General features: G+C 63.2%; 1 protein-coding gene across 1 annotated transcript; it reads right to left on the bottom strand.

Moving 5' to 3' along the window:
• Positions 1–856: 856 nt before the first annotated feature.
• On the bottom strand, positions 857–17,904 carry LOC132340277 (peroxisomal biogenesis factor 19-like). Its single transcript, XM_059871154.1, has 8 exons — positions 17,776–17,904; positions 13,969–14,066; positions 13,733–13,898; positions 9,867–9,952; positions 9,612–9,770; positions 4,830–5,006; positions 2,180–2,224; positions 857–1,425 (listed from the first exon to the last, which is right to left on the bottom strand). Exons 1-8 carry the CDS (start codon positions 17,834–17,836, stop codon positions 1,381–1,383), a joined length of 837 nt encoding a protein of 278 aa, XP_059727137.1. The 5' UTR covers positions 17,837–17,904; the 3' UTR covers positions 857–1,380.
• Between the last annotated feature and the right edge of the window lie 359 nt (positions 17,905–18,263).

Below are 18,263 nucleotides of genomic sequence, written 5' to 3'. Positions count from 1 at the left end.
GGGTTATGGGGTCACTATAGGGTCACCCTGTGTTATTGTAGGGTCACACGTGTTTGGGGTCACTGTGGGGTCACCGATAGGGTTACAGGGTCACCCCTGGTTAGGGTCACTGCGGGGTCCCCGTGGGGTCAGCAATGGGGTTATGGGGTCACTGTAGGGTCACCCCTGTGTTATTGTAGGGTCACGCATGTTTAGGGTCACTGTGGGGTCACCAGTGGGGTTACGGGGTCACTGTAGGGTCACCCCTGTTTAGGGTCACTGTAGGGTCCCCACAGTGCCCCCAGTGTCCTCCCAGTGTCCTCCCAATGTCCCCAGCGTCCCTGTAGGGTCCCAATGTCCCCACAGTGTCCCCAATGTCCCCCCATTGTCCCCAGTGTCCTCCCAATGTCCCTAGTGTCCCCAGTGTCCCCAATGTCCCCCCAGTGTCCCCAATGTCCCCCCAGTGTCCCTGTAGGGTCCCCAATGTCCCCCCAGTGTCCCCAGTGTCCCTGTAGTGTCCCCAGTGTCCCCAGTGTCCCTGTAGGGTCCCCCCAGTGTCCCTGTAGTGTCCCCAATGTCCCCCCAGTGTCCCCACTGTCCCTGTAGGGTCCCCCCAAAGTCCCCACAGTGTCCCCAATGTCCCCCCATTGTCCCCAATGTCCCCTCAGTGTCCCTGTAGTGTCCCAAATGTCCCCCCAGTGTCCCTGTAGGGTCCCCCCAATGTCCCCACAGTCTCCCCAATGTCCCTCCATTGTCCCCAGTGTCCCTGTAGTGTCCCCAATGTCCCCCCAGTGTCCCCAGTGTCCCTGTAGGTTCCCCCCAACGTCCCCCCAGTGTCCCCAGTGTGTCCCCAGTGTCCCCAGAGCAGTCACAGCCGTTCCCGTCACCAACTCTTTATTGGGGTCACCGGGGCTGAGGGGGGGGACACCTCCCCACGTGGGGGGGTCCCTGCGCCCCCCACCCCAAAAAACCCCAAATTTGGGGGGGGGGGGGAGGCGCCAACCCCGCTGCTGGGCTCCTCTTCAGCTCCTTTGGGGTGGGGGGCACCCCAAATCTGCGGGGGCACCCCAAATCTGTGGGGTCACCCCAAAGCCAGGGGGGCACCCCAAAGCCATGGGGTCACCCCAAAGCCAGGGGGGCACCCCAAAGCCAGTGGGACACCCCAAAGCCATGGGGACACCCCAAAGCCAGGGGGGCACCCCAAAGCCATGGGGACACCCCAAAGCCATGGGGTCACCCCTAAGCCATGGGGTCACCCCAAAGCCATGGGGTCACCCTAAAGCCAGGGGGGCACCCCAAATCTGTGGGGTCACCCCAAAGCCATGGGGACACCCCAAAGCCATGGGGACACCCCAAAGCCATGGGGACACCCCAAAGCCAGGGGGACACCCCAAATGTGCCCTACATGAGGCGGCACTGCTCCCCCGTCAGGCTCAGTCCTGGCGGCTGTGGGGGGGACACAGGGGTCACCCCAAATCTGTGGGGTCACCCCAAATCCCAGAGGGGCACCCCAAATCCCAGAGGGGCACCCCAGTTCTGTGGGGTCACCCAAATCTGTGGGGTCACCCCAAATCCCAGAGGGTCACCCCAAATCCCAGAGGGACACCCCAAATCCATGGGGGCACCCCAGTTCTATGGGGTCACCCCAAATCTGTGGGGGCACCCCAGTTCTATGGGGTCACCCCAAATCTGTGGGGTCACCCCAAATCTTCTGGAGTTATCCTAATTCTATGGGATCCCCTCAGATCTACAGGATTACCCCAAACTTTATGGGGTCACCCCAAATCTGCTGTGGTCCCCCCAGTTCTGTGGGGTCACCCCAATTCTTATAGGATCTCCCCAATTCCATGGGGTCACCCCAAATCTTCTGTGGTCTCCCCAGTTCTATGGGGTCACCCCAATTCTATGGGGTCACCCCAGCTCCATGGGGTCACCCCAAATCTGTGAGGTCACCCCAATTCTTATAGGATCTCCCCAATTCCATGAGGTCACCCCAAATCCTTCGGGGTCCCCCCAGTTCTATGGGGTCACCCCAATTCTATGGGGTCACTCCAGTTCCATGGGGTCACCCCAAATCTGTGGGGTCACCCCAATTCCATGAGGTCACCCCAAATCCTTTGGGGTCCCCCCAACTCTTTGGGACCACCCCAAACCCTTTGAGGGACCCCAAACCCCTTCAGGGGGGTCCCCAAACACTCACCGTGTCCCCTGCCAGCTCCTTGGGGGGGTGGCCCAGGTCCTGCAGCTGTGAGGGGACACAGAGGGGACACAGGGACATGGGGGGACATGGGGACACAGAGGGGACACAGGGACATGGGGGGACATGGGGACACAGAGGGGACACAGGGACATGGTGGGGACATGGGGACACCAGGAGGGTCAGAGGGACATGGGGGGGGACATGGGGACACAGAGGGGACACAGGGACATTGGGGGGGACATGGGGGCACAGAAGGGACACAGGGACATGGGGGGACATGGCGACACAGGGGGGACAGAGGGACATGGGGGGACATGGGGACACAGAGGGGACAGAGGGACATGGGGGGACATGGGGACACAGAGGGGACAGAGGGACATGGGGGGACATGGGGACACAGAGGGGACACAGGGACATGGGGGGGACATGGGGACACAGAGGGGACAGAGGGACATGGGGGGACATGGGGACACAGAGGGGACAGAGGGACATGGGGGGACAGAGGGGACAGAGGGACATGGTGGGGACAGAGGGGACAGACAGGACAGAGGGACATGGGGACACAGAGGGGACAGAGGGACACGGGGAGGGTCAGAGGGACACGAGAGGGGACACAGGGACACGGAGCAGGGTCAGACGGACACGGGGACAGAGGGACATGGAGTGGGGTCAGAGGGACAGGGAGGGGACACAGGGGGGACAGAGGGACACAGGGGTAGGGGGGACTGAAAGAGGGGACACAGGGGGACAGGGAGGGTCAGAGGGAGGGGACACAGGGGGACAGAAAGAGGGGACACGGGGGTGACATGGAGGGGACACGGAGGGGACCCAGGGTCCCGGGAGGTCAGAGGGACACAGGGGTGACACGGAGGGGACCCAGGGACACAGAAGTGACACAAGGGTGACCCAGGGCCCCGGGGGACTGACCCAGGGCCCCAGAGGGGGTGACAGGGGGGTGACCAAGCGTCCCGGGGGGTGACATGGGGGTGACCCAGGGACACTGAAGGAGGGGACACAGAGACCCGGGGGTGACACGGAGGTGACACGGAGGTGGCCCAGGGCCCCGGGGGGGAACACGGGCGGGAACCAGGGACACTGAAGGAGGGGACATAGGGACCCAAGGGGTGACACGGGGGTGACACGGAGGTGACCCAGGGCCCCGGGGGGTGACACGGGGGTGACCCAGGGACACTGAAGGAGGGGACACAGGGCCCCGGGGGTGACACAGAGGTGACCCAGGGCCCCGGGGGGTGACACGGGGGTGACACGGAGGTGACCCAGGGCCCCAGGGGGTGACAGGGGGGTGACCAAGGGTCCCGGGGGTGACACGGGGGTGACCCAGGGACACTGAAGGAGGGGCACAGGGCCCCGGGGATGACACGGGGGTGACCCAGGGCCCCGGGGGTGACACAGAGGTGACCCAGGGCCCCGGGGGGTGACACGGGGGTGACACGGGGGTGACCCAGGGCCCTGGGGGGTGACACAGAGGTGACACGGGGGTGACCCAGGGACACTGAAAGAGGTGACACAGGGCCCCGGGGGGTGACACGGGGGTGACACGGAGGTGACCCAGGGCCCCGGGGGTGACACGGAGGTGACACGGAGGTGACACAGAGGTGACCCAGGGCCCCGGGGGTGACACGGGGGTGACACGGGGGTGACCCAGAGACACCGAAGGAGGGGACACAGGGCCCTGGGGGGTGACACGGGGGTGACACGGAGGTGACCCAGGGACCTGGGGGTGACACGGGGGTGACACGGAGGTGACACGGGGGTGGCCCAGCGTGCCGGGGGGTGACACGGGGGTGACCCAGGGCCCCGGGGGGTGACACGGGGGTGACACCGAGGTGACCCAGGGCCCCGGGGGGTGACACGGAGGTGACAAGGAGGTGACCCAGGGCCCCAGGGGGTGACAAGGGGGTGACCAAGGGTCCCGGGGGGTGACACGGGGGTGACCCAGGGACCCGGGGGTGACACGGAGGTGACACGGGGGTGACCCAGGGACACTGAAGGAGGGGACACAGGGACCCGGGGGGGACACGGGGGTGTCCCAGGGCCCCGGGGGTGACACGGAGGTGACACGGGGGTGACCCAGAGACACCGAAGGAGGGGACACAGGGCCCTGGGGGGTGACACGGGGGTGACACGGAGGTGACCCAGGGACCTGGGGGTGACACGGGGGTGACACGGGGGTGACACGGGGGTGACACGGGGGTGGCCCAGCGTCCCGGGGGGTGACACGGGGGTGACCCAGGGCCCCGGGGGGTGACACGGGGGTGACACCGAGGTGACCCAGGGCCCCGGGGGGTGACACGGGGGTGACACCGAGGTGACCCAGGGCCCTGGGGGGTGACACGGGGGTGACACCGAGGTGACCCAGGGCCCCAGGGGGTGACAGGGGGGTGACCAAGCATCCCGGGGGGTGACATGGGGGTGACCCAGGGACACTGAAGGAGGGTACACAGAGACCCGGGGGTGACACGGGGGTGACACGGGGGTGACCCAGGGCCCCGGGGGTGACACGGAGGTGACACGGAGGTGACCCAGGGACACCGAAGGAGGGGACACAGGGCCCCAGGGGGTGACACGGAGGTGACACGGAGGTGACCCAGGTCCCCGGGGGGGTCAGGGTGGCACTCCCGGGCCGCACCTGCTGCATCAGGTCCAGCAGGGTCTCGAAGCGCTCCCGGCGCTGCCCCTCGGGCTCCTCGGGCCGCTCCCGCTCCAGCTCCGCGCAGATCCGCAGCATCAGCGCCTGCTGCTGGCTGAACCGCGCCCGCTGCTCCGGGGACAGCGAGCCCTCGTGCTGCCGCAGCCACTCCGGGTACTGGGGACAGCGGGGGACACCGAGGGGACAGCCAGGGGACAGCGGGGTCACTGTAGGATCCCCCAAATCCCAGCCAATCACAGCCCCATCAGTGCCTGCTGCACCCCGAACTGTGCCCGCTGCTCCAGGGACAGGGACCCCTCGTGCTGCCACAGCCACTCCGGGGACAGGGGACAGCCAGGGGACAGCCAGGGGACAGCCAGGGGACAGCGGGGTCACTGTAGGATCCCCCAGTCCCAGCCAATCCCAGCCCTGTCAGTGCCTGCTGCACCCCAAACTGTGCCCGCTGCTCCGGGGACAGGGACCCCACTGCTGCCACAGCCACTCTGGGGACAGGGGACACCCAGGGGACACCGAGGGGACAGCCAGGGGACAGCAGGGTCACTGTAGGATCCCCCAGTCCCAGCCAATCCCAGCCCCGTCAGCGCCCACTGCTCCAGGGACAGGGACCCCACGTGCTGCCACATCCACTCCGGGCACAGGGGACACCCACGGGACACTCAGGGGACAGTGGGGTCACTGTAGGGACCCCCAAATCCCCTGTGGGACCCCCAAATCCCCGGTGGAACCCCCAGATCCCAGCCCACTCAGCACCCCAAACTGTGCCCGCCGCTCCAGGGACAGGGACCCCTCGTGCTGCCACAGCCACTCCGGGCACAGGGGACACCCAGGGGACACTGAGGGGACAGGCAGGGGACAGCGGGGTCACTGTAGGGACCCCCAAATCCCCTGTGGGACCCCCAAATCCCCTATGGGACCCCCAGATCCCAGCCCACTCAGCACCCCAAACTGTGCCCGCCACTCCAGGGACAGGGACCCCTCGTGCTGCCACAGCCACTCCGGGTACTGGGGACAGCCAGGGGACACTGAGGGGACAGTGGGGTCACTGTAGGGACCCCCAAATCCCCTGTGGGACCCCCAAATCCCCTATGGGACCCCCAGATCCCAGCCCACTCAGCACCCCAAACTGCGCCCGCCGCTCCGGGGACAGGGACCCCTCGTGCTGCCACAGCCACTCCGGGCACAGGGGACACCCAGGGGACACTGAGGGGACAGGCAGGGGACAGCGGGGTCACTGTAGGATCCCCCAAATCCCAGCTAATCCCAGCCCCGTCAGTGCCTGCTGCTGGCTGAACCGCGCCCGCTGCTCCGGGGACAGGGACCCCACTGCTGCCGCAGCCACCCCGGGTACTGGGGACAGCGGGGGACACCGAGGGGACAGCCAGGGGACAGCGGGGTCACTGTAGGATCCCCCAGTCCCAGCCAATCTCAGCCCTGTCAGTGCCTGCTGCACCCCGAACTGTGCCCGCTGCTCCAGGGACAGGGACCCCACTGCTGCCACAGCCACTCCGGGGACAGGGGACACCCAGGGGACACCGAGGGGACAGCCAGGGGACAGCGGGGTCACTGTAGGATCCCCCAGTCCCAGCCAATCTCAGCCCTGTCAGTGCCTGCTGCACCCCGAACTGTGCCTGCTGCTCCGGGGACAGGGACCCCTCGTGGTGCCACAGCCACTCCGGGGACAGGGGACACCCAGGGGACACCGAGGGGACAGTGGGGTCACTGTAGGGACCCCCAAATCCCCCATGGCAGCCCCAAATCCCCGGTGGAACCCCCAGATCCCAGCCCACTCAGCACCCCAAACTGTGCCCGCCACTCCAGGGACAGGGACCCCTCGTGCTGCCACAGCCACTCCGGGTACTGGGGACAGCCAGGGGACACTGAGGGGACAGTGGGGTCACTGTAGGGACCCCCAAATCCCCTGTGGGACCCCCAAATCCCCTATGGGACCCCCAGATCCCAGCCCACTCAGCACCCCAAACTGCGCCCGCCGCTCCGGGGACAGGGACCCCTCGTGCTGCCACAGCCACTCCGGGCACAGGGGACACCCAGGGGACACTGAGGGGACAGGCAGGGGACAGCGGGGTCACTGTAGGATCCCCCAAATCCCAGCTAATCTCAGCCCCGTCAGTGCCTGCTGCTGGCTGAACCGCGCCCGCTGCTCCGGGGACAGGGACCCCACTGCTGCCGCAGCCACCCCGGGTACTGGGGACAGCGGGGGACACCGAGGGGACAGCCAGGGGACAGCGGGGTCACTGTAGGATCCCCCAGTCCCAGCCAATCTCAGCCCTGTCAGTGCCTGCTGCACCCCGAACTGTGCCCGCTGCTCCAGGGACAGGGACCCCACTGCTGCCACAGCCACTCCGGGGACAGGGGACACCCAGGGGACACCGAGGGGACAGCCAGGGGACAGCGGGGTCACTGTAGGATCCCCCAGTCCCAGCCAATCTCAGCCCTGTCAGTGCCTGCTGCACCCCGAACTGTGCCTGCTGCTCCGGGGACAGGGACCCCTCGTGGTGCCACAGCCACTCCGGGGACAGGGGACACCCAGGGGACACCGAGGGGACAGTGGGGTCACTGTAGGGACCCCCAAATCCCCCATGGCAGCCCCAAATCCCCGGTGGAACCCCCAGATCCCAGCCCACTCAGCACCCCAAACTGCGCCCGCCGCTCCGGGGACAGGGACCCCTCGTGCTGCCACAGCCACTCTGGGCACAGGGGACACCCAGGGGACACTGAGGGGACAGCCAGGGGACAGCAGGGTCACTGTAGGGACCCCCAAATCCCCTGTGGGACCCCCAAATCCCCTATGGGACCCCCAGATCCCAGCCCACTCAGCACCCCAAACTGTGCCCGCTGGTCTGGGGACAGGGACCCCTCGTGCTGCCACAGCCACTCCGGGCACAGGGGACACCCAGGGGACACTGAGGGGACACCATGGGAACCCCCAAATCCCCCATGGCACCCCCAAATCCCCGGTGGAACCCCCAATATCCCGAAGAAAAGGGGGAAATGTCCCAGTACAGCCCTGGGGGTGACAGGGACAGAGCACGTCCTTGGACAGCAGGGACTCCGTGATGTCCCCACGACTCTCCCGAGTTTCCCACACCCCAAAGGATCCCTCCAGGATTTCGGAGACCCCCCCAGGTTTTTCGGGGTCCCCCTCCCCATTTTTTGGGGTCCCACCTTCTCGGTGATCTCCTTGAGGGAGGGGTAGAGCACATCTTGGACAGCAGGGACTGCACCATGTCCCCATGACTCCCCCAAGTTTCCCACATCCCACGAGATCCCCACAGCTTTTCTGGGGTCCCCTCCTGGTTTTTTGGGGTGCCCTCCCGGTTTTTGGGGTCCCCCTCCCGGTTTTTTGGGGTCCCTCCAGGTTTTTGGGGTCCCACCTTCTCAGTGATCTCCTTGAGGGAGGGGCAGAGCACATCCTTGGACAGCAGGGACTGCACCGTGTCCCCATGACACCCCTGAATTTCCCACTAATCCCTCCTGGATTTTGGGGAACCCCTCAGGTTTTTGGGGTCCCTCCCGGTTTCTGTGGTCCCACCTTCTCAGTGATCTCCTTGAGGGAGGGGTAGAGCACATCCTTGGACAGCAGGGACTCCGTGATGTCCCCATAACCCCTACTCATTCCCCATGCCCCAAAGGACCCCACACAGATTTTTTGGGGTGCCCCTCCCGGTTTTTGGGGTCCCCTCCCGGTTTTTGGGGTCCCACCTTCTCAGTGATCTCCTTGAGGGAGGGGCAGAGCACATTTTGGACAGCAGAGACCGCATGATGTCCCCATGACTCCCCTGAGTTTCCCACACCCCACAAGATCCCCACAGCTTTTCTGGGGTCCCCTCCTGGTTTTTGGGGTTCCCTCCCGGTTTTTGGGGTCCCCCTCCCGGTTTTTGGGGTCCCTCCAGGTTTTTGGGGTCCCACCTTCTCGGTGATCTCCTTGAGGGAGGGGTAGAGCACATCTTGGACAGCAGGGACTGCGTGATGTCCCCATGACACCTACTCATTCCCCATGCCCCAAAGGACCCCACACAGGTTTTCTGGGGTGCCCCTCCCAGTTTTTGGGGTCCCTCCCAGTTTTTGGGGTTCCCTCCCGGTTTTTGGGGTCCCCCTCCCGGTTTTTAGGGTCCCCTCCCGGTTTCTGGGGTCCCACCTTCTCAGTGATCTCCTTGAGGGAGGGGCAGAGCACATCCTTGGACAGCAGGGACTGCACGATGTCCCCATGACACCTACTCATTCCCCATGCCCCAAAGGACCCCACACAGGTTTTTTGGGGGTCCCTCCCGGTCTTTGGGGTCCCTCCCGGTTTTTGGGGTCCCCCTCCCGGTTTTTGGGGTCCCTCCCGGTTTCTGTGGTCCCACCTTCTCGGTGATCTCCTTGAGGGAGGGGCAGAGCACGTCCTTGGACAGCAGAGACCGCATGATGTCCCCATGACTCCCCTGAGTTTCCCACACCCCATGAGATCCCCACAGCTTTTCTGGGGTCCCTCCCGGTTTTTGGGGTCCCCCTCCCGGTTTTTGGGGTCCCCCTCCCGGTTTTTGGGGTCCCTCCAGGTTTTTGGGGTCCCACCTTCTCGGTGATCTCCTTGAGGGAGGGGTAGAGCACATCTTTGACAGCATGGACTGCGTGATGTCCCCATGACACCTACTCATTCCCCATGCCCCAAAGGACCCCACACAGGTTTTTTGGGGTCCCCCTCCCGGTTTTTGGGGGTCCCTCCCGGATTTTGGGGGTCCCTCCCGGTTTCTGGGGTCCCACCTTCTCGGTGATCTCCTTGAGGGAGGGGTAGAGCACGTCCTTGGACAGCAGGGACTCCATGATGCTGCGCATGACGGGCAGGACGCCGTCCCCGCCGCCCTCGTCCAGCCCCAGCCCCTCCAGGGCCTTGGCCAGCTCCTCCTCGGATCCCGGGGAATTCTGCGGGACCCCCGGCCCCGTCAGCCCCCCCGGGACCCCCGGGACACCCCCGGGAACCCCCGGGAAGGGCTGGGAGGGAAGGGAAGGAGGGAGTACCTGGAGGTCGTTGGCGTTCTTGGCCAGCCCGCTCAGGGTCTCCTTGAGGCAGGAGGTGAATTCCTGCTGGGAGGCCGCGTCACTGCCTGCGGGGGGGAACGGGGTTGGGATTGGGGTGGGAACGGGGCTGGGGTGGGAACGGGGCTGGGGTGGATTTGGGATTGGGGTGGGAACGGGGCTGGGGTGGGTTTGGGGTTGGGGTGGGAACGGGGTTGGGGTGGATTTGGGATTGGGGTGGGAATGGGGATGGAGTGGGATTGGGATTGGGGTGGGAACGGGGTTGGGGTGGATTTGGGATTGGGGTGGGAACGGGGTTGGGGTGGATTTGGGATTGGGGTGGGAAGGGGGCTGGGATGGATTTGGGATTGGGGTGGGAACGAGGCTGGGATGGATTTGGGATTGGGGTTGGGGTGGGAACAGGGTTAGGGTGGATTTGGGATTGGGGTGGGAACAGGGCTGGGGTGGGAACAGGGTTGGGATGGATTTGGGATTGGGATTGGGGTGGGAACGGGGTTGGGATGGATTTGGGATTGGGGTGGGAACGGGGTTGGGATGGATTTGGGATTGGGATGGGAACGGGGTTGGGATGAGGTCAGGATTGGGGTGGAAATGGGGTTGGGAATGGATTTGGGATTGGGGTTGGGGTGGGAATGGGGCTGGGGTGGGTTTGGGATTGGGGTGGGAACGGGGCTGGGGTGGGTTTGGGATTGGGGTGGGAATGGGGTTGGGGTGGGATTGGGATTGGGGTGGGAATGGGGCTGGGATGGATTTGGGATTGGGGTTGGGGTGGGAACGGGGTTGGGGTGGATTTGGGATTGGGGTGGGAACGGGGCTGGGGTGGATTTGGGATTGGGGTGGGAACGGGGCTGGGGTGGGTTTGGGATTGGGGTTGGGGTGGGAACGGGGTTGGGGTGGGTTTGGGATTGGGGTGGGAACGGGGCTGGGATGGATTTGGGATTGGGGTGGGAATGGGGCTGGGATGGATTTGGGATTGGGGTGGAAATGGGGTTGGGAATGGATTTGGGATTGGGGTGGGAACGGGGCTGGGGTGGATTTGGGATTGGGGTGGGAACGGGGTTGGGGTGGATTTGGGATTGGGGTGGGAATGGGGCTGGGATGGATTTGGGATTGGGGTGGGAACGGGGTTGGGATGAGGTCAGGATTGGGGTGGAAATGGGGTTGGGAATGGATTTGGGATTGGGGTGGGGATGGGAATAGGGTTGGGATGGATTTGGGGTTGGGAATGGGGTTGGGATGGGGTTGGGATGGATTTGGGATTGAGATGGGGTTGGGAATAGGTTTGGGATTGGGATTGGGATAGGATCAGGATGGGAATGGGATGGATTTGGGGTTAGGATAGATTTGGGATGGATTTGGGATGGGGGTGGGAATGGGGGATAGTGGGAATAATGCAGGGTCCCACTGGGGTGCTGTCCCCAGTTCCAAATGGGATTTGGAATAATGAGAATAACAGGGTGTCTCACTGAGGTGCTGTCCCCAGTCCCAAACAGGGGAACAATTCCAAATGGGATTGGGATGGGAGATAACGGGAATAAATGGGAATAACAGGAATAATGCAGGATCCTGCTGGGGTGCTGTCCCCAATCCCAAACAGGAGAACAGCTCCAGATGGGATTGGGATGGGGGATAACGGGAATAAATGGGAATAACAGGAACAATGCAGGATCCTGCTGGGGTGCTGTCCCCAGTCCCAAACAGGAGAACAGCTCCAGATGGGATTGGGATGGGGGATAACGGGAATAAATGGGAATAATGCAGGATCCCACTGGGGCGATGTCCCCAGTCCCAAACGGGAGGGAACAATTCCAGATGGGACTGGGCATAATGGGGATAATGGGAACAATGCAGGATCCTGCTGGGGTGCTGTCCCCAATCCCAAACAGGAGAACAGCTCCAGGTAGGATTGGGATGGGAGATAACGGGAATAAATGGGAATAATGGGAATAATGCAGGATCCTGCTGGGGTGCTGTCCCAATCCCAAATGGGGGAACAGCTCCAGATGGGATTGGGATGGTGGATAATGGTTATACTGGGGTGTCCCTCTGGGGTGCTGTCCCCAATCCCAAACAGGAGAACAATTCCAAATGGGATTGGGATTGGGGATAATGGTTAAAATGTGGTGTCCCTCTGGGGTGCTGTCCCCAATCCCAAATGGGGGAACAGCTCCAAATGGGATTGGGATGGGAGATAACAGGAATAAATGGGAATAACAGGAACAATGCAGGATCCTGCTGGGGTGCTGTCCCAATCCCAAACAGGAGAACAGCTCCAGATGGGATTGGGATGGTGGATAATGGTTATAATGTGGTGTCCCTCTGGGGTGCTGTCCCCAATCCCAAACAGGAGAACAATTCCAGATAGGATTGGGATGGGGGATAATGGTTATAATGTGGTGTCCCTCTGGGGTGATGTCCCCAGTCCCAAACAGGAGAACAATTCCAGATAGGATTGGGATGGGGGATAATGGTTAAAATGTGGTGTCCCTCTGGGGTGCTGTCCCAATCCCAAACAGGAGAACAGCTCCAGATAGGATTGGGATGGTGGATAATGGTTATACTGGGGTGTCCCTCTGGGGTGCTGTCCCCAATCCCAAATGGGGGAACAGCTCCAGATAGGATTGGGATTGGGATGGTGGATAATGGTTATAACGGGGTGTCCCTCTGGGGTGCTGTCCCAATCCCAAACAGGAGAACAGCTCCAGATGGGATTGGGATTGGGGATGGTGGATAATGGTTATAACGGGGTGTCCCTCTGGGGTGCTGTCCCAATCCCAAATGGGGGAACAGCTCCAGATAGGATTGGGATGGTAGATAACGGGAATAAATGGGAATAATGGGAATAATGCAGGATCCTGCTGGGGTGCTGTCCCAATCCCAAACAGGAGAACAGCTCCAGATGGGATTGGGATGGTAGATAACGGGAATAAATGGGAATAATGGGAATAATGCAGGATCCTGCTGGGGTGCTGTCCCAATCCCAAACAGGAGAACAGCTCCAGATGGGATTGGGATTGGGGATGGTGGATAATGGTTATAACGGGGTGTCCCTCTGGGGTGCTGTCCCAATCCCAAATGGGGGAACAGCTCCAGATAGGATTGGGATGGTAGATAACGGGAATAAATGGGAATAATGGGAATAATGCAGGATCCTGCTGGGGTGCTGTCCCAATCCCAAACAGGAGAACAGCTCCAGATGGGATTGGGATTGGGGATGGTGGATAATGGTTATAACGGGGTGTCCCTCTGGGGTGCTGTCCCAATCCCAAATGGGGGAACAGCTCCAGATAGGATTGGGATGGTAGATAACGGGAATAAATGGGAATAATGGGAATAATGCAGGATCCTGCTGGGGTGCTGTCCCAATCCCAAACAGGGGAACAGCTCCAGATAGGATTGGGATGGTGGATAACGGGAATAAATGGGAATAACAGGAACAATGCAGGATCCTGCTGGGGTGCTGTCCCCAATCCCAAACAGGAGAACAGCTCCAGATAGGATTGGGATGGGGGATAATGGTTATACTGGGGTGTCCCTCTGGGGTGCTGTCCCCAATCCCAAATGGGGGAACAGCTCCAGATAGGATTGGAATGGGAGATAACGGGAATAAATGGGAATAACAGGAATAATGGAGGATCCAGCTGGGGTGCTGCCCCCAGTCCCAACCAGGAGAACAGCTCCAGATGGGATTGGGATTGGGGATGGGAGATAATGGTTATACTGGGGTGTCCCTCTGGGGTGCTGTCCCCAATCCCAAATGGGGGAACAGCTCCAGATGGGATTGGGATGGGGGATAACCAGGATGCCCCTCCCAGGGCTGTGCCCCCTCCCATCCCCACCCCACCCACCGACTTTGCCAGCAGCTTCCGAGAGCTTCTGGAACTGCTCCACCAGCTGGGGCTCCTGCCGGGCCAGCTCCTGCATGGCCTCCTGGAACTCGGCCGCCGCCTGCGCCGCCAGCTCGCCCTCGAAGAGCTCCTGGAAGAACCTCTCCTGCGAGGAGAACAGCGAGCCCTGCCAGCACGGCGTCAGCACGGCCCCACGCGGGCCCCGCAAAGGGCTGCTGGGGTTTGGGGGTGCCCACCTTGGCGGAGTCGGCGGCCGAAGGGGGGGACGGGGGGCAGGAGGAGCTGGCAGGGGGAGGGGGCGCGGGGCGGCTGCGCTCGAAGTCGTCCAGGGCACCTGAGGGGGGGTTTGGGGGGGTCAGGGGAGCCCGAATTGGGGGGGCTGCACCTTCACAGGGAGGGCATGGCAGCCAGTGAAGTGAGGAGGGTGAAGCTGCACGCCGAAATTGCATCCCAATAATACCTACCCCTGATTGCACCCCAATAACCTCTACCCCCAAAACAGCACCCCAATAACCCTTACCCCTGATTGCACCCCAATAATCTCTACCCCTGATTGCACCCCAAAAACCCCTACCCCTGATTGCCCCCCAAAAACCCCTACCCCTGATTGCACCCCAATAATCTCTACCCCTGATTCCACCCCAAAAGTGCACCCCAAAAACCCCTACTCCTGATTGCACCCCAAAACTGCACCCCAATAACCCCTACCCCAAAACTACACCTCAGAACTGCACCCCAAAAACCCCTACCCCTGACTGCACCCCAAAAACCCCTACCCCTGATTGCACCCCAATAATCTCTACCCCAAAACTGTACCTCAGAACTGCACCCCAATAACCCCTACCCCAAAACTGCACCCCAAAAAACCCTACCCCTGATTGCACCCCAAAAACCCCTACCCCTGATTGCACCCCAAAAGTACACCCCAAAAACCCCTACCCCTGACTGCACCCCAAAAACCCCTACTCCTGATTGCACCCCAATAATCTCTACCCCTGATTGCACCCCAAAACTGCACCCCAAAAACCCCTACTCCGATTCCACCCCAAAACTACACCTCAGAACTGCATCCCTATAACCCCTACCCCTGACTGCACCCTAAAACTGCACCCCAATAACCTCTACCCCTAAAACTGCACCCCAATAATCTCTACCCCTGATTCCACGCCAAAAGTGCACCCCAAAAACCCCTACCCCTGACTGCACCCTAAAAAACCCTACCCCTGATTGCACCCCAATAATCTCTACCCCAAAACTGTACCTCAGAACTGCACCCCAATAACCCCTACCCCTGATTCCACCCCAAAAACCCCTACCCCTGATTCCACCCCAAAAACCCCTACCCCTGATTCCACCCCAAAACTGCACCCCAATAACCTCTACCCCTAAAACAGCACCCCAATAACCCCTACCCCTGATTCCACCCCAAAAACCCCTACCCCTGACTGCACCCCAATAACACCCACCCCAACTGAACTCAACTGCACCCCAAAACTGCAGCCCAAAACCCTCGTCCCCCTGTACTCCAATAACCCCCAGACCCCTTCACGACTCCCCCTCACCCCAACAACCCCCAGACCTCAATGACCCCCAGACCCCTTCATGACCCCCTTCACCCTAATAACCCCCAGACTCCCCGAACCCAAACAACCCCCAGACCCCAATATCTCCCAGACCCCCCCCCTTACCCCAATGACCTCCAGACCCTCCCTCACCCCAACAACCCTCAGACCCCCCCCACCTCAACGACCCCCAGAACCCCAATGACCCCCAGGCCCCAAAAACCCCCAGACCCCAATAACCCCCAGACTCCCCCCCTTACCCCAATGACCCCCACCAGCCCCTCACGACCTCCCCTCACCCCAATAAACCCAGACCCCAATGACCCCCCCCCAGCCCCTCACGACCTCCCCTCACCCCAATAACCCAGACCCCAATGACCCCCCCCAGCCCCTCACGACCCCCTCTCACCCCAATAACCCCCAGACCCCAATGACCCCCCCCAGCCCCTCACGACCTCCCCTCACCCCAATAACCCCCAGACCCCAATGACCCCCCGGCCCCTCACGACCTCCCCTCACCCCAATAACCCCCAGACCCCAATGACCCCCCAGCCTCACGACCTCCAGAACCCCAATAACCCCCAGACCCCAATGACCCCCCGGCCCCTCACGACCCCCTCTCACCCCAATAACCCCCAGACCCCAATGACCCCCCCAGCCCCTCACGACCCTCTCTCACCCCAATAACCCCCAGACCCCAATGACCCCCCCAGCCCCTCACGACCCTCTCTCACCCCAATAACCCCCAGACCCCAATGACCCCCCCCAGCCTCACGACCTCCCCTCACCCCAATAACCCTCAGACCCCAATGAACCCCCCAGCCCCTCACGACCCCCTCTCACCCCAATAAACCCAGACCCCAATGACCCCCCCAGCCCCTCACGACCCTCTCTCACCCCAATAACCCCCAGACCCCAATGACCCCCCCAGCCCCTCACGACCCCCTCTCACCCCAATAAACCCAGACCCCAATGACCCCCCCAGCCCCTCACGACCCTCTCTCACCCCAATAACCCCCAGACCCCAATGACCCCCCCAGCCCCTCACGACCCTCTCTCACCCCAATAACCCCCAGACCCCAATGACCCCCCCAGCCCCTCACGACCCTCTCTCACCCCAATAACCCCCAGACCCCAATGACCCCCCCAGCCCCTCACGACCTCCCCTCACCCCAATAAACCCAGACCCCAATGACCCCCCCCAGCCCCTCACGACCTCCCCTCACCCCAATAACCCCCAGACCCCAATGACCCCCCCAGCCTCACGACCTCCCCTCACCCCAATAACCCAGACCCCAATGACCCCCCCCAGCCCCTCACGACCCCCTCTCACCCCAATAACCCCCAGACCCCAATGACCCCCCCCAGCCCCTCACGACCTCCCCTCACCCCAATAACCCCCAGACCCCAATGACCCCCCCCAGCCCCTCACGACCTCCCCTCACCCCAATAACCCCCAGACCCCAATGAACCCCCCCAGCCCTTCACGACCCCCGGCCCCTCACGACCTCCCCTCACCCCAATAACCCCCAGACCCCAATGACCCCCCCAGCCCCTCACGACCTCCCCTCACCCCAATAAACCCAGACCCCAATGACCCCCCCCAGCCCCTCACGACCTCCCCTCACCCCAATAACCCCCAGACCCCAATGACCCCCCCCAGCCCCTCACGACCTCCCCTCACCCCAATAACCCCCAGATCCCAATGAACCCCCCCGGCCCCTCACGACCTCCCCTCACCCCAATAACCCCCAGACCCCAATGACCCCCCCCAGCCCCTCACGACCCCCGGCCCCTCACGACCTCCCCTCACCCCAATAACCCCCAGACCCCAATGACCCCCCCAGCCCCTCACGACCTCCCCTCACCCCAATAACCCCCAGACCCCAATGACCCCCCCAGCCCCTCACGACCTCCCCTCACCCCAATAACCCCCAGACCCCAATGACCCCCCCAGCCCCTCACGACCTCCCCTCACCCCAATAACCCCCAGACCCCAATGACCCCCCCCCAGCCCCTCACGACCCCCTCTCACCCCAATAACCCCCAGACCCCAATGACCCCCCCCAGCCCCTCACGACCTCCCCTCACCCCAATAACCCCCAGACCCCAATGAACCCCCCCAGCCCCTCACGACCTCCCCTCACCCCAATAACCCCCAGACCCCAATGAACCCCCCCAGCCCTTCACGACCCCCGGCCCCTCACGACCTCCAGAACCCCAATAAACCCAGACCCCAATGACCCCCCCAGACCCCAATGACCCCCCCAGACCCTCACGACCTCCCCTCACCCCAATAACCCAGACCCCAATGAACCCCCCCAGCCCCTCACGACCCCCGGCCCCTCACGACCTCCCCTCACCCCAATGACCCCCGGCCCCCCTCGCCCCCCATGACCCCCATTGCTCCCAACGCCGCGCAGCCCCCCCGCACCCCGATGACCCCCGGTCCCCTCCGGTCCCCCTCCGGTCCCCCCTCACTCTCCAGCAGCTCGTCCAGCTCCGCGTCGGGCCCCGGGCCCGGGCCCGGCTCCGCCGCCATCTTGGCCCGCTCCGCCCTCCGCCGCCAGGGGGCGCTGCCGGGGGACACGCCCCTTCCCGCCCCGAGGACACGCCCCCTCCGCTGGCCCCGCCCCCTGGAAAACCCGGAACGGAACGGCAACGGGAGCGGGATCGGGATCGGGAACGGGAACGGGATCGGGAACGGGAACGGGAACGGGAGCGGGAGCGGGAGCGGGAGCGGGAGCGGGAGCGGGAGCGGGAATGGAAACGGGAATGGGAGCGGGAGCGGGATCGGGAACGGGAGAGGGAATGGAAACGGGAATGGGAGCGGGATCGGGATCGGGAACGGGAGCAGGAGCGGGAATGGAAACGGGAATGGGAGCGGGAGCGGGATCGGGAACGGGAGCGGGAACGGGAACGGGAATGGAAACGGGAACGGGAACGGGAACGGGAACGGGAATGGGAAT

This window comes from Haemorhous mexicanus, chromosome 31, assembly GCF_027477595.1.
Source record: "Haemorhous mexicanus isolate bHaeMex1 chromosome 31, bHaeMex1.pri, whole genome shotgun sequence".
In the NCBI taxonomy this organism is placed as follows: domain Eukaryota; kingdom Metazoa; phylum Chordata; class Aves; order Passeriformes; family Fringillidae; genus Haemorhous; species Haemorhous mexicanus.
This window is presented reverse-complemented; position numbering and strand designations above follow the sequence as displayed.